The sequence below is a fragment of the Cyberlindnera jadinii genome, assembly GCF_001661405.1.
Source record: "Cyberlindnera jadinii NRRL Y-1542 unplaced genomic scaffold CYBJAscaffold_12, whole genome shotgun sequence".
Lineage (NCBI taxonomy): Eukaryota > Fungi > Ascomycota > Saccharomycetes > Phaffomycetales > Wickerhamomycetaceae > Williopsis > Williopsis jadinii.
Genome location: NW_017963663.1, coordinates 355425 through 371537, shown reverse-complemented (window position 1 = coordinate 371537; position 16113 = coordinate 355425). Strand labels below are relative to the sequence as shown.

The following is a 16113-nucleotide window of genomic DNA, read 5'->3' as shown; positions in this document are numbered from 1 at the left end:
CCGAAAGCGGTAATGGGAAACTTCCGATGGCGGGACAGGGCTGACTGACGATGAGGGAAGTTCTCGGGGAGGATTGGCTTGAGTTTTCGAAGCAATGAATGATAAGGATAAGGCAATAGAGATTTCAAGATATGGAGGTTGTATTCCCAGTATGGACGAAGCCATGTGAAATGAATGGATTTGTTTGTTGGCTTTCCTTGTGCTTTGTACAATGCACTACTCTCAATAAATTGCAAGTCATTGACTCTTCGCAGCAAGAGTAGACACTGAGGATCAAAGGCAGAAGAGCAATACGCCTGTTAGTTCACGCTCGATCAATTCATCTTATGGGGTTATCATCAAAGAGCCCTTCAGAGGTCACTGAAACATCAGTTACCTGCTATGAGCTCAAGCACTTTGTTTTCGGGGAGGATGGTTTGATTGATTTCGACGATGAGTCTGAACTGAAGCCAGGAAACTGGCCAGACAAGAGGAAGCTGCTACACACTTGTCTGTATGGCCTCGTTACCTTTTGCGCCCAGTTCAACTCCACGTCACTGTCTCCTAAGAGGTTCCAAGAGCTGTTGAACCAAGTCTATGGTACGTCTCATGAAGTTGCCGTGCTGTCATCTTCACTCTATATTCTTGGTATTGCGTTCGGCCCAATGATATTTGCCCCAATAAGCGAGGTCTATGGACGTAAAATCGGAGTTTTGGCCCCATTCTTGCTCAGTTCTGTCTTCGCCTTTGCCTGTGCTACGGCGTACAACGTCCCCTCCTTACTGGTGTATAGGCTTCTATCAGGGTTCTTCAGTGGAGCACCAATTGTCTCTGCAGGAGGTGTACTTGCTGATATTTACCCAGATCCAAGCATTCGAGGGAAATACTTTGCGTTATACGCAATGTTTGTCTCTCTCGGTCCTTCCTGTGGACCTGTTGTGGCCTCTCTTCTCATGTATAGCAGACCAGAGTCTGACATGGGAGCATGGAGAATTCCAGAGTATTTCAGCGGCCTGCTCAATTTGACACTGTTTGTAACATGTGAAGTCCTTCTCCAAGAGACATACCCTCCGATTGTTCTGAAGAAGATGGCAAGACAGTTGAGGTTAGAAAGTGCACGTTACAGCATTCACTGTCTACATGATACGTGGAGACTTGAGTTCAAGCAACTTGTGCGTAGCCATCTTGTGAGGCCCTTTGAAATGCTGGTCAATCCAATTGTATTTGTTGTTGTTCTCTTCTCCTCCTACGTCTTTGGGCTTTTCTATCTGTTCATTACGACGTTGCCTGAAGTGTTCTATCTGGCTAGAGGATGGACTAAGACCACTGGTGTCCTTCCAAACATGGCACTGTTCTGTGGCACTTTCAGTGGATGCATTATCAACATGATGTACTCTAAGGTGTACGCCAGGAAGGTTAGAGATAACGGTGGTATTGTTATTCCAGAGGAAAGATTTCCGTTGTTGATGGGGGTCGGATGGCTCATGCCAGCCGGGATCTTGTTGTGTTCCTGGACAGCGAGCAAGAGTATTCACTGGATAGTTCCGTGTATCGGAATCTATTTGATTGGTTTGGGCTTCATAACAATCTTTCAAGGCTGTTTGAACTACTTGGTGGATACCTACACCAAGTACTCTGCGAGTGCCATTGCTTCGAACACGTTTCTGAGATCAATATTTGCAGCAGCGTTCCCACTGTTTGCTAAGCAGCTGTTTGTGAATATGGGTGTTCAGTGGGGAGGGTCCATACTGGGGTTTGTTGCCTTAGGTATGATTCCTATCCCATTTGTATTCTACAAGTACGGTGCTGTTATTAGGACTAAGAATACATACGTTGGCTCCTATTAAACAAGGATCCATATATCGATTGGAGCAAGTGTGGTTGTGTATTTGATTATCCAAATTCCATGTGCATATATTATCAGTTGATTTCATGATTGAGTTTCTAGCTATATCGTATCAATAATATATCCTTCAGATTGAACCGTGCTACAGATTCACCATACAGGATGGATAGATGCCTGGTTCTCAGTCACTGGCCCACCACATGGATCTGTTGATTAGTTATTAGTTTATGCAATTATATCGTGATTGTTATACAGCAACTCATTGTTGTGCTCATAAGTATCTAATACTGCTCATCTATACCATCTCTAGGTAACAGCAATTTCTTTTAGGTCCCTTAGAGCTGGAGATTTCGTACCACGCAACTTGGGGCCATCACGATCCACTGCACTGAACTGTCGAACCTCACAGCCCATAAAGTAATAATTGTCCGATCTCCATTAGTATATTCGTATAAATTGCATATTAAAAGTCACTAAGGACATATGCAACAGTAACAGAGTGAAAATACCTTCACACTGTATGATGATTCTCAAAGGACAGATCTTTCCCATTGGGGATAAGGGAAGCTGCTCAGGGGGATCAGTCGGCCCACCAGCCCACCAAAACTCCGGCTCAATCTTTCTTTTCTTCTAAGGCGCATTATCATGCATTTCCCTTCAAGTGTACTTAGAGCGGAAACTTCCCCAATAGCCAACTAACGATGTTGAAAGAAGAAAAAACGGTCAGATAATGTGATTTGATAAGCATGTGAAAATCGTCTATCAGCGAATGTGCAATGGCTCCTTATAAGACCCGGCAATTCTTTTTGTCACCTGAATTGTGGGGAGAAATTAAACATTGCTATTCATCTTAACCAGTAAAAAGCTGTCTGCTATGCCCCCACAGAAGTCTGACAAGGTTATCATCATCGGTGCCGGTGTCTACGGTCTCTCAACAACGTTATCTCTTTTGAAAGATGGATACACCAACATCCATCTGTTTGACAAGAACAACTACCTTACGCAGGAGTATTCCTTCTTCAAAGGTTGTGACTCTGCGTCTTCTGACATGAACAAGATCTTCAGAGCATCCTACGGTGAAAAGACATGGTACCAAGAGATGTCCATGAAGAGTCGTGACGTTTTCGTCAAATGGAATGAAGATATAGCTGCTACAAGATGGGAAGACGGCGATCCAGTTTATATCAACAGTGGTAACGTTCATCTGACCGACCTGGCTGAGCTTCCTGAGTTTGAGAAGCTCACACTGGCCAATATGGGAGACGAGGCCATTGATGTGCGTGATCCAAAGGCCATCGAGAAAGCCAGCATGTTTGGGTTAAGTCCAAGAAGTGTCGATCCATTTGGAATGAATGAAAAGTACAATCTGCAAGGTGTTCTTGATACAACTGGAGGAACAATAATTGCGGAAAAGATGTGTCGTTACGTCCTTAAATTGTGTCTTGATATCGGTAAGGGAAAGCTCCATTGCCATCTAGGTGAGCCTGTTGAGAAGCTTGTTATGAATGAAGGAAGGTGCAAGGGAATCTTCTCTAACGGAGAAATGCATTCCGCTGATTTCGTTGCAGTGTTTTGTGGTGCGTGGACTGTTGAGCTGGTTCCACAAGCTGGTGCTAAGGTTGAAGCCACTGGTGGTACCGTTGTTCTTTGTAAGATCACTGATCCAGTACTTCTGGAAAAATACCATCAGAAGTCTTTCCCTGCCTGGACATATAAAGTTCGTGATGGTTTCATGGGTGGTTTGTATGGCTTCCCAGTGAACAGTGATGGCTACATGAAAGTCGGGTACCGTGGCATGAAGTGGGTTAATCCTCAGGCTGGTATAAACTCAGTTACAAAGACACAGTTTACAAAGAGTCCCGAGTCCAATATTCCTCTGTTTGGCCTGTTAAGAATCAAACACCTGCTGAAGAAGTTTTTCCCAGATATAAAGTCCATCACCAAAACACGTATGGCCTGGTACTCTGACACCACTGATAATGATTTCCTGATCGACTACTGTCCTGGGTTCAATGGTACACTCTTTGTTGGATGTGGTGATTCAGGACATGCCTTCATGATGTTTGGCTCTCTTGGTGATCTCATAAAAGGTCTCATCGAAAGAAAGGCAGATCCGTTCCTTACAGATCTTTTCAGCTGGTCTCGGGAAAGAGAGCAACTTAATGAAATCAATCTTGGATTGGATGACCCAAGGGCACTACAGAACATGAAAATGGCCTCTCCTAGAGACTGGAAGTTGTGAATTGGCAACTGTTATAAACTTGACATGTTGTGCCCTCATATACTTTGTAAGGACTCAAAGGAGTTTGAGCACTGCTTGAGCCAGCCACAGATGGTAACAGAGAGACTGCTTTGAAAGGCAATGGCTTGTAGGGAGGTATGAGGTACTCGTTGTACCGTTGATCACCAGTAAAACTGTATAACATGTTATGCCGTGATATATGTCCTTAGAACAGAATATATGCTTATGTGGAGTTGTTACTTTTCGTTGTAGAAACTCCAGTGAGTGGAAGCCAATACATTTAGAGGGTTCACGTGGTTTCAATGAGACACAAATCGGCTGTTTTGATCTACCAGGTCTTGCGTGTGGCTTCAGTCGTCTACATGAGACCACGATGTTAAGCCAGTGTCCTATCATTATTATCCGGAATCCAGACTTCAAACCCGACCAATACGGTGAAATGATCCACCAGAAGCCCACAATTGCTAATCACTGACCGATAAGAGAGCTCTTTCCACTACTTCAAGGATGCTGGAGAAATCAGATAACGGCTGCAGGTGGAAACTTCCCTCCCAGTGACAAGTCGCAATTTGCCTGCGGCTTTCATCTCGAAAGTGCATTGGAGACGTGCGAACGGACATATCCTTCCTCTTCGAGACACAACTCCGAGGACTTTATCTCGAAACTGGGGATTTACACTTGAGCAGTGTGGTTTAAGGATCAGATATGTTATAAAACAGACCCAATGGCCCCGGAAAAGTGTTCGAGTCTTTGTCTTTTGAGAGCTTGAACACATAGTGAAAAATATCACAGTATCAGTTGAATCTAAAGAATGACGGTCTCCAAGCCAAACGTCCTCGTTATCGGCACTGGTGGTGTTGGAGCAATTGTGGCCTATGAGCTCTCTCTGGTGGAGAAGTGCACCGTCTCCATAGTCGTGCGTCGTGATTACTCGACAGTGTCAGCATCAGGTTACAATATACACAGCTGTGCTCATGGTGATGTTGCTGGCTGGAAACCTGACAGAATTTATGCTTCTGTTGAAGAAGCCAGGAAGGAGTCTTACGACTTTGTCGTTGTCTCCACCAAAAACCTGCCAGATATTACAAAGGTTGAGGATCTCATTGAGCCTGTTGTTACAGAGGGAAAGACGACTGTTGTCCTTATGCAGAATGGATTTGATATTGGTAGACCAGTGATCCAGAAGTACCCTGAGAACTGCTGTATTAGTGGGGTATCTCATATTGGATCACACAACACCAATGGAGTTATAACTCAAACCCAGAAGAACAAGTGCTTGGTTTCGTATTTCCCTAATGACAGCTTACCTATTGATACTCAAATCGCCCAAGCTAAGGAGCTTGTTGAGCTGCTGTCACACCCGAAGAACGACATCATCTATTTTGAGAGTGCCAAGTGGTATCGTTATAGAAAGCTGGTCTACAACGCTACCTTGAATACTGTGGCAGCACTGACTCGGGTAGACACTGGAAGACTTCTCCTGTCGGGAGGTCTGGAGGCCATCAGTATTCCTGCAATGAAAGAAGTTCTCAAGGTTGCAAAAGCTGATGGTATCGATCTCCCAGAAGACGTTGTCAACCTCGTTGTTCACAGCGATGACGGTGATTGGTTCAAGCCCAGCATGTTGGTCGATGTTGAAAAGGGAAACCCAATTGAGCTAGAGGTCATCTTGGGGAATCTTCTCACCGTTGCGAAAGAGTTGAATGTTGAGACACCTGTTCTGAGCCTATTGTATGAGCTGTTAAAAGTTGTGCAGTATAGCTTAAAGGAGAAGGCAGGACTCATCAAGATTCCTAACGTGAGACCTGCGAATGAGAAGACCTTTAAGTAATGAATCAGTGTATAATTGGTGGACTTGAAAACACTATACATGTACTAAATATACTTGAGTTCGCCCTCCATATCGTTAAATATATCCTTCAGGAACTTATCACCAGTAGTATCAAGAAAGTCCCATAGCTCATGCATTTCGAGTTCGGGGTTTGGTTGTGTGGTTAGCTGATACCCAAGATATTCTTTAATGCCAGTAGAGCTCATCGATACCATCTGTGGACTGTTTTTATTAATGAGACTCATCACACAGCGTACAACCCTATCGAACGTATCCCTGAACACAACAGCAGTAGTGAAACGTTCTGCAAACACGTGCAAGATGGAGGAGCTTGCATTGATTGTATCGTACAGCACTGGATTGTTATCAAGTAGCTTCAAGCAGTTTGTAGCGTCAATCCACGCACAGTATAAGAATGACAGTCCAGAGACAAACACGCAGTGCATACCAAGCCACGTGTAGACGAGTTTTCCTCTGGAGTGGAGGCCCTTGTAGTTGTGACAGATACTTGAGGCCGAGTGTGTGAAAGCTTTGAACCATTCCAATTTGTTATCATTAACTCTGCCCTTCATCTGTGCCACTTCTAAAACAACTGGTCTCAGTAGTAGCAGCATGGAGTTGTGGTACGTGATCTCACGCCAATACTCTGTCTCGAACATCGAACTTGAATGCTGTTTATGGGGGAAAGTGGACATCCATTCATTCAATTCTAGAACAATGTCCCGTCTGGTGGTGTCAACATCTTCGTCAGAGTTGATTAGACGTACTGGTCGATATATGAACGAGCAGATGTGAGACTGAATTCTTCTAATCTTGATAACATGCATTGCAACTGTTGGCTCAGGGGGTTCTGGCAATGATACATCAATATCGATATCAGATATGCAAAAAGGGCGACCAAGAACACATCCGTTAATCCTCTCCAGTCCATAAGCAGACCAGAAAATCCAGTATCTCAGCTGACTTTTATCCTCTTTATTCTTCCTATATGGTTCTCTGTGCAAGCCTAGAATTACTGATGTTCTTATGGCCAGCCCAGTTGTTTGCCAGATAGAGGATGCATCAGGCATCTTCTGAGAAAACACCGAAAGCATCAGGTATACCTGGACCGTTTCCAATGTTGTGGTTTCCAGTAAGTATCCTATGCTCTCCAGCGACTTGTTGTAGTACATTCTTGTGTACAGCTTTGCAGTGTTTGTATTGTAGATCTGAGAGCCAATGGCACAAATCATGTAAATGAAGAATAGGGGAGCAGGTTCAGAGGAATCCTCTTGCATCACTTCACTAAACCATCTGGTGACTGTTTGCCAGTCCATGAAAGGGTATTGGGTCTGAACATTGTCGTAATAGGCACTGAGGTAGTTGTAAGCCATACCCAAGGATGGCTTCACGAACGGGATCTGGTCCAGCTCCCTCTGTATATCCTCTGGTGTGGAGCTGTTCTTTGCAGGATTGCTGTAGTAATCAATTGTTGAAGTGATGGCTCTGGCGATTGAGTAAGCACTAGAATCACCAATGTATCCAACACTCTCACTCCCAGCCCCCAGAGTAATGTAACCAACCTCCATCTCAAGATCCCTTCTTCTCGGTGCTTCCGTTGAATTGTTCTTGGTTGGAGTGCCAGCACTCCTCTGCAGCTCTGCCACTTTCTTCTCAAGTTGTTCGATGTAGTTTCGAGGAATGACCCTCCCAGTGGTGGCATCCTTAATTGTGCACTCCACACCAGCGTTTTCACATAAGGAGCACACCGGGTACTTCCCATCACACTTTCTCCTTTTGGACTTGCACCATGTACAAGCACCTTGGTTGTGAGTGACCTTTGGGTTGGCCTTCTCCTTCGCCACCTTGAAGGTGATCTGTGATCCCTGGGACCCATGGGGCTCCTGACGAGACATCTCTTGTTTGTTGGCTATCAGAAAATGCCACCACACCGTTGTACAAGAAAGAGGTGGACTCCAAGGAAAACCACACTTATCGCTATTAAAGTACACTTGTTCTGGATCTCCAATTGTTGCCAATTGGCCCTCCCTATGACTTGAATATCCGAGCAATTCTCCTTATCACTTATCTCTCGTGAGACGCTGACGCACGGTCTTTTACGCTGCGATCTCCGGTCGCTTCTTTCCGCACAGAGGTCGCTTCTTTCCGCACAGAGGTCGCTTCTTTCCGCACACAGCCCACAGCCTCCTCTGTGTTTCATGGCCTGGTTCAATGCTATCTGGAACCTTGAGAGTCTGTCTTGCACTGTTGAACGTATTGCCGTTTTTAGCCATTAAAGGGTGTCATGCGTGTGCTATTTGGGCTGTTTGATACCCATTGCATCGCCATATAAAAACTGGCTGATTCAGCCAATTGCGCCCGAAGAACATGTGGTGGGCTCAAACCATTCCAAATGTCGCCAATTGAAACCAAGGATCTTCCTCCTCTTGGAGCCCTGTGCTTGGACTATACAGATGATATCCACAGACCACCGGGCGACCCTTTGAACCCGTTGACGTTCGAATTCCCCCTGCTGTACGAGACTGTCAGAGATGGTACCGTGCGTAACGTTGTGTTTGGCGGTGCATTCAATGAGGCCCTCCTCGGGAACTTTGTCGATGCGTGTAAGGAACTGTACAAGAGAGGTGCTATCGGTGTTATCACCTCGTGTGGATTCCTTGCACAGATTCAGCAGAGAATTAATGAGGAGAGTCCTATCCCCGTGGCCACAAGTTCTCTTCTTCAGATACCAATGGTTCTCAATATATCTAAGGGTACTATTGCTGTGCTGACCTTCGATAGCAAGAACCTGGGTGACCTCCACTTCTCTGGTATTCGTCTGCATGAGGAGCAGAGAAGGAGGATCAAGGTATTTGGCTGTAGAGATGATGGTCACCTGAAAAGTATCATTATTGATGGTGGGCCTTATGTGGCCGAGGAATTGGAGAAAGAAATGGTTGAGTTAGCTCGTGATGCGTTGAGACAGGACAAGACAATATCTGCTTTTGTTCTTGAATGTACCCAGATGCCCCCAACGTCAAAAGCGATACAAATGTCCACTGGGAAGCCTGTATATGACGTGGTAACCATGATCAATCATTTTTATTCTGGATTACTTCAAAGTGTGTTTATGGATGATGAGCACAAACAAGAGGGCCTTCGTGTAAGAGAAAGAAGTGCAAAGGAAAAAGGATGATGATGGAGAGTGTGTTACAGAACACATGTGTTGTGGTGTTTAATTCTAGGATGTGATATTCTGAATATTGTTCTATCACTTTATGCTGTTATTAATGAGTTAGTAGCCGAATATGTCTGGATTTGGTTGATTAATGTTAAGATGGAAGGGTTTGCTCAAGATATACAATATTACTGGAAAGATCGATATTCGTGCTGAGTGCTCAGTGCTTGAGGCAATATATGGGCATAACAGTCAGTGAAGACACTCAATTACAAAGGAACGAGCAAAAGGTTTTCTTCCACGTTATTCTCTAACCTGTGACATTGTAATCCATTAGTGAACTACATTTGTGAGACCAATTGGTGAGAAGCATGTTTCAAAATAGCAGACAATGCTCAAGATAGAAGAGAGCACAGCGATTACAGTTGTTATTCCGTCAAGTAAGCTGATATTCATGGATATAAAATACGTGTATAACTACTAAAATGTTACCAGTAGAATTGCACATCATCCAATCTTGCGTATTCCTTCAACTTATGTTGTACATCAAAGGGTGGACTTAGTGGGTTTTCTGTACACTGTTTAAACAAGAAGAGGCTTATATCACTCATTTGGAGATGTTCTTCAGAGGGCAAATGAGTGATGTCCCTGAGAGCAGCTATTGATCTATAGACTAACAGTGTAGCAGTTAACTGTACATACCGCTCGTATTCACCTAAACTTTTGAATGTCTTTACTCTTACTTTTCTGCCAACGCCATTTTATACCGTGATTATGCTGTCTTATGTTGTACAATTTTACAGCTTATTCAGATCAGATTAACGTCAACTACGTAAGGAATCCCGTACCATGAATATCTGACATGAGAGAACACCGGTACAGATCTACCTTACGTGTATCATATTCACTATTGGTACCTCCAGAATGGTGCTTTATTGCGTTGAATCACACATATGACTATCAATGTTTGTCCTGTTTTCTGGAGCTAGATGACCAATATGATCATCGAGATCTGACACCATCACCTTGACCTTTCCAATTGAGATTCAGGGCCTGAACTCATTAACAATGAGGAGGAAAGCCGTGCTTTTCTCAGGGTCACTCTCCTCAATCGCAACAACTTTTTGGAGAGCGAGTATCACATTCCGCACTATATCTTAACGACTTTTGGAACAGAGGTAATTTCCTATCTTTTCGTTTCTCGTGAGGTGCAGGCTTAAGAGCTCTATTATGATTCTGATAACTGCCTATGTATCTCTTGTCGAGCTGAGGGAATCTCCCAAAGTTACAGATACTAGCGTGACATGTGTCAGAGTGTGCTAAAAGCCCCGGCTGTCTATGCAAACTACTGTTTCAGATGGCTGTTAACATTACCATATTTGGCCTTACGTATACGAGCTCATGTCACACATATACCTCCTATGACTCTCAACAGATAACACAGCCTGTGCGGTGTGGACATTGTAGTGCCACAACAATTGAGGAAATGAGAGCTAAAAAGTTAAGTGGCCAATGACTCACAGTACTCGACTGGGTGTTTCGTGCTATCAGGCGGGCCTCCCCAGGAAGTCTCATCCCAAACTCGCGTGCAATTGCGTGTAATTCAGTCACTTTTTCCCGTTTCGTGTCAAAAATCCGTGTATTTCCACAGTTTCCAGCTGGGCAGTTTGGGCGAAAACCTCATCAATATTGTTGATTATTATGCAGATTCAAGCGACAAACGGCACATCTTGCAGGGGCGGGAATCGAATCCCGTGGGCTCGCCTTGGATGAAAAGTTTTCCTTTAAGGGCCCTGGGATGATTTAGGGGAGGAAAGAAGGAATCAGTCATCATGTGAGACCGTCTCGTTCATCGCTGGAGTGAGTTTAAAAGGCTAGCTGGATAGTGGTATCGAGGTATCTATATCGTTGACACAAGAGAGAGACAAGACAAAGCAGAACAATTCTATGAACCAGACTGAAACACCTCTTGATACTTCACGTACAGTATGTCAACCAGAACAAACCTCGTACTTTGAAGACATTATCTATGAAGAACCAACTTCAAGGGTTCATTCGCGTGTCACAAAGAAGACCGAAGGTGAAGAGGTCGAGGATGAGCTAAGAAGTATCTCTTCCAATTCCACCATTGGTAACAATGTGCAAGATACCCGTGGTGATATGCTGGGTATGGATAACGACCTTGAATTCCCAGAAGGTGGCTTAAAGGCATATACGGTGGTCTTCGGTTCATTTATGGGATTAATTGCGGCATTTGGGTTGTTGAACACTTATGGTATCATTGAGACATATGTCAGTGAACATCAACTGTCAGATGTCCCATCGTCTTCAGTTGCATGGGTGTTTTCGATTTTCGGATTCATCAGTTTCTTAACGTCGATTATATCAGGTACCTATTTTGACAGGAACGGGGCTCGTCGTCCTCTCATAATCGGTGGTATTTGTACCTTTGTCGGAATGATGTGCTTGGGAAACTGTACAGAAATTTGGCAGTTAGTGTTGTCATTTTCCATCCTTGTTGGTATTGGTAGTGGTTTCACTGGCCCTCCTTGTCTTGGTGTCGTGGCACAGTATTTCCACAAACGCAGAGGGTTCATGTGCTCCATCGCAAGTACAGGTGGAAGTGTTGGTGGTATAGTATTCCCTATTATGATGCGTAAGCTTTTTGAAGAGGTGAGTTATGCATGGGCTATTAGAATCTTTGCCTTCATCCTAGGCTTTTGTTACATCGTTGCCATTATTCTCATGGAAGAGAGATTACCAAGAAAGACAGCAGAGTGTGGAACATGGCAAAATATTTTATCATACATCACAGCATTCGACCTAAAAGGTCTGAAACAGCTCGACTTCCTCTTTGTTTGCCTTGCGTGTACCTTTGCCGAGTGTGGTGTGCTTATAATGGGTACTTATCAAGCTTCCTTTGCACGTGCACATGGTTATTCATTATCAACAGCCTATTTGCTGCTCTCAGTAACACACATAGGAGGTATTCCGGGACGTTGGATCAGTGGATACATGAGCGATGTTGTTGGAAGATTCAATATCATCATTGTGACTACCATCTGTTCTAGTATTGTTGCAGTGACAACACTAATACCGTTTGGAGATAGAAAATCTGCACTCTTTGTATTCTCAGTGCTTTGGGGTTTTATGACAGGGTCAGTGTTCCCGTTGCTACCTGTCTGTTGTGCACAGATTTCAAAGACTGAGGATTTTGGAAGACGTTACGGTACAATGTACTTCATCGTTGCATTTGGTGTCTTGATCGCCATTCCAATCTCTGGAGCAATCATTGGAGATGGATCAGAAATTGGTTATAGAAACATGGTTATCCATTCCGCATTGACAATCTTTGGCTCCGGATTAATTTACTTTTTAGCCAAATGTATTAGAGTACGTGGTAAAATATTTACAAAGTATTAATGAATTAGCTTCACTCATGTCGCCAGTAGTAAGCTCATCGAAGCGCTGGTGGTGGAAATGGCGGACTGTTTCGCAAAAGTTTCGCAAAAGTTTCGCAAAAATCTCGCATTCAATTTTGCGTAATTTGTCTTCGTCTGTGTATTTTCTTTTGCGCATTTTTTGTCGCACAACTTGCTGCAAATTTGGGCGCACTTATTTTTATGTCCCGTTGAACCCGGTCGGTGATCACCACTCAGCGTCTTGGCTGTTTTGGGCAAGAGCGAGAAAACTGGTCCACCCATTTAGGACCATTCTTCAATCCGAAAAAAAATTAGAGTTTGTAAATAAGTCCACTAGCCAACTGTGAACAATTTGAGCCACTCTTATCAAAAAGACCACCAACTGTCTCAATGGCTTAACGACTGATGAAATATACATCATCGGAGCATTACAGTCATTGTGGTTTAGTGGTTGCGCCAATAAAGCACCCAGTTCGAGGAAAAAGCAGACAAAAAATTCCCTGCGTCTACAAAATATATGCAAGCACTCTCTTGGTAAGAAGCAATGTCTACGGAGCACGGAACGAACTCAGGGCTAAGATGCAAGACGGAAAGTAAAAAAAAAACCACTCACATAATGAAGTGTAAGCACTAGTGGAAGATATAAAATCTTAGGGGCTCCCAGTTGAGAGCTTCAAAAGTTTTCTTTCAAGTGAATCTCCTGTATCTTTACCTTCCAAAGGGGAGACACTCTCTACTAACAAGACAAACTCATTTTCATATTCATAAACACTAAGATGTCACATTCACAGATTCAGCAAGTGCTTGCAGTCAAAGCTCACGAAGTTGCCAGTGCAACTAGCGCCCACGCTAGCGCTTCAGCTCATGGGAGTCGTCAAGATCTGAGCCTGTTCTTCTACATATTCCTAACAGTCCTTGTGATTTACTATTCATCTCACCGCTCCATCATCTCCAAGAGACGTCACGACATTCCCTTGTTGTAATGGCATTGTGCCTTTTTTTTTACCCCATTGTCACATCTGCCTGAAGTTTTTGTGCGTATACTGGGTGCTCTGTGACAAATGTGACAAATGACTTTTAATGACTTTACAACGACTACAAAACCACTAATTTATTTTACTTTCTGACTAATTTGTTTATTTCTTAGGCAACGAATAGTTCGGGTCAATTGATAATCCTTTGGCCAGCCATGGATTGGGTGATCATGGTATAATTTGTTTTCATTGTGAGGCTGGAGAAGCCGATTGCACCGGCAGAAAAATTGTACTGACGGCGCACACGCAATAACCTCAAATTGAACCATGGTGATTAACTTGGATAAGAAATTAATTTTTTCTAATACATAGGGCTTTTTTCATTCATGATGCCACTTTTTTCATTTAATTGACCCATTGACGTATTGTATATATCTCTATAATATAGTCTGCTGGTATCTGGACTCTGTCCTCAAGGGCCGCTGGTGTAGTACTTGTTAGGTTTGAAACTCTCAGCCTTATCTTAACTTATTTCGATTACAAATTCCGGAACAACATTTCCAGATTTCCCTATTTCCCTATTCATCCGGCTTTAGTCATAACTGTAGAAAAATACATAAGCAGAGGCTTTAAGGATACGGATACCGAGGTTTACCTAAAAGATTCACGGCCATTCCCTCATTCAAGTCTGATCAAGTGATGGAACACCAAAAAGCGCTGTAGCATCGAAATAATTCACAAGTGTGATGGATGTATCTGTATTCTCTTAGCAATTGTGAACCGGATCTAATAAAAGAGCGTTTTACAGATTGTATGTATGGGGTATTTGACCGAAAGTCTGCGATAGTTTCATCGACTTGTAGATTTTCCAAGTTTCGCTGCTAACTTGAAATTTGGTATCGGCTTGTTTGTCTCTAAGGCAACTCCCGTGGACCTCATCTCATATAGTGACTCTATGGTTTATCTCAGAGAATCTTCTCGTTTTGCTTATTTCGATTCCCTTTTACCGTTACAGTCATTAACGTACAGTGCATCATGATGCCGTTCAGAGAAGATATTCAACAGATATTCAGTCATGCTTCAAGCACATACAATGAAACTAGCTCTTGAATTTGAGTCTATTAGTGGAACGAATCAAGGTAGGAAAGGTAAAGCTGTAGGATGTACCAGATAAAGGATTTGAGTGAATGAAGTCTCAGAAAGGTGTCACTTTCTTTTGAACCAATGACGTTGCTGGAATATTTTGACAGCGTTATTTTGGAAGATCATCCCTTTTTGGACGGTTTTTCGCAAATTTTCGCACAAAAAAGAAAAAAGAACACAAAGAACACAAAAGCAGTGAAAAAACGAAAAAGAAACAGGAACAAGATGGTATGCACACATAAACCCACTGAAGATCCTTCTTGTTTCTATTAGCCGTTCGTATACCTTAAAGCAACAATTGAGTAATGAAACAATGGTTACATAGACTATACTTTCTATACTAGAATGTCACAGTAATACAATGGCTTGAGAACTGGGCCAATTTCAGTTGATTTATACAACATGATGCCAGCAGGAGGATGTATAGACAGCCCTATCATGCTGTTCATAGTTCCTGAGTTATAACAATTCGGGTATTTCCGAAATTAAGAGCATATTTCATACAAAATCGATACTTTCTCAGGAACCAGAGTATTTGTCGGTGTATCCTCATTAGTTCAGAGAACTTTCTCCGGTTCTATTCTTTTTAAGCAGAACTTTAAGAATTCACCGAGATATACGTTGGTATATTCGTGCTGTCTTCTGCCCATAGTCTATTAAAGACTTCAAGCTCTTTCTTAAGACTTGCCATTCGAAAAGGAAGACTAGACAGAACTTCATTCAAATGTAAAGTAGATTCATTTGCACTCTTTAACCTTCCACTATGACAAAATATCAGTGCTATTATCTGAAAAGTAGCTTGGAGGAAGGCCAGTAGGATATGGGGGTTGTATGAGAGGTTTACCAAAGCGAAGCATGGGTACAAATTCCAAGCCATGTCTCCCTGTGTATAACCAACTTGTTTAAATCATTTGTATTGTTCAATGGATAGAGTCTGTACTTTTGATGAATGATTCGGAATTGATAGCTGTGTTCAACTGAATCCATCACTGAGTGTTTGGCGGCGAATCCTATGGGCTGTCCACAATGGTCCATTAGCACAGTACATAAGTTGGATGCTTTACTGAAGCTCTCAGATAGACCAGATGATTACTCATTTCACAAGGATCTGTTCAAGTATCCATAGTGTATCACCTAACATCCAGTTCCTGTTTTGCATTTGATAAGACCCATGTTTCTGAGGGGCAACCATATATGAATCGATATTTAACTCAACTCCAGAGGTATTTGTAGCTCTTGGCCTCTTGTCATGTGAGCATCTTGTTTTTAATGTGAATAGAGCGCAACATTTTGGTTCTTACCCAGTATATTTGGTAACACCGCACTTTAACAGAAGAAGAATATAGCAACGTTGGCGAACTCCTAATATTCAGGGCTAAAGTGGTATCATTATGGTCATTAGGAAATGCTTAGTTATGACTATAAGACAAGTAAACCCCATTTCACAACATATGAATGTAATAGTCAAAAGTCATTCCAAACAGTGCAAAGGAACTGTTGTACTTGGCGGTTTTGATAA

General features: G+C 42.9%; 7 protein-coding genes across 7 annotated transcripts; 6 read left to right on the top strand and 1 right to left on the bottom strand.

Annotated features, from left to right (window-relative positions):
- Positions 1-117: 117 nt before the first annotated feature.
- CYBJADRAFT_168892 (MFS transporter) lies at positions 118-1826 on the top strand (the record flags this gene model as incomplete). The annotated part of the gene is made up of 1 exon (XM_020215550.1): positions 118-1826. The coding sequence occupies exon 1, from the start codon at positions 327-329 to the stop codon at positions 1824-1826; it is 1500 nt and encodes a 499-aa protein (XP_020069268.1). The 5' UTR covers positions 118-326.
- Positions 1827-2720: 894 nt separating this feature from the next.
- Positions 2721-4061, top strand: CYBJADRAFT_120045 (NAD(P)/FAD-dependent oxidoreductase; the record flags this gene model as incomplete). The annotated part of the gene is made up of 1 exon (XM_020212307.1): positions 2721-4061. A coding segment is annotated over one exon (1341 nt), but the record flags the coding sequence as incomplete, so codon positions are not given.
- Positions 4062-4878: 817 nt separating this feature from the next.
- Positions 4879-5898, top strand: CYBJADRAFT_163798 (ketopantoate reductase family protein; the record flags this gene model as incomplete). Its single annotated transcript, XM_020213801.1, has 1 exon — positions 4879-5898. The coding sequence occupies one exon, from the start codon at positions 4879-4881 to the stop codon at positions 5896-5898; it is 1020 nt and encodes a 339-aa protein (XP_020069266.1).
- A 44-nt stretch (positions 5899-5942) lies between these two features.
- Positions 5943-7793, bottom strand: CYBJADRAFT_130198 (Zn(II)2Cys6 transcription factor; the record flags this gene model as incomplete). Its single annotated transcript, XM_020212902.1, has 1 exon — positions 5943-7793. The coding sequence occupies one exon, from the start codon at positions 7791-7793 to the stop codon at positions 5943-5945; it is 1851 nt and encodes a 616-aa protein (XP_020069265.1).
- A 497-nt stretch (positions 7794-8290) lies between these two features.
- On the top strand, positions 8291-9081 carry CYBJADRAFT_191396 (uncharacterized protein; the record flags this gene model as incomplete). The annotated part of the gene is made up of 1 exon (XM_020217400.1): positions 8291-9081. The coding sequence occupies one exon, from the start codon at positions 8291-8293 to the stop codon at positions 9071-9073; it is 783 nt and encodes a 260-aa protein (XP_020069264.1). The 3' UTR covers positions 9074-9081.
- Positions 9082-10902: 1821 nt separating this feature from the next.
- On the top strand, positions 10903-12501 carry CYBJADRAFT_168889 (MCT family MFS transporter). Its single transcript, XM_020215549.1, has one exon. The coding sequence runs from the start codon at positions 11003-11005 to the stop codon at positions 12476-12478; it is 1476 nt and encodes a 491-aa protein (XP_020069263.1). The 5' UTR covers positions 10903-11002; the 3' UTR covers positions 12479-12501.
- Positions 12502-13167: 666 nt separating this feature from the next.
- Positions 13168-13917, top strand: CYBJADRAFT_168888 (uncharacterized protein). The gene has a single exon (XM_020215548.1). The coding sequence runs from the start codon at positions 13254-13256 to the stop codon at positions 13458-13460; it is 207 nt and encodes a 68-aa protein (XP_020069262.1). The 5' UTR covers positions 13168-13253; the 3' UTR covers positions 13461-13917.
- The last annotated feature ends 2196 nt before the right edge of the window (positions 13918-16113 follow it).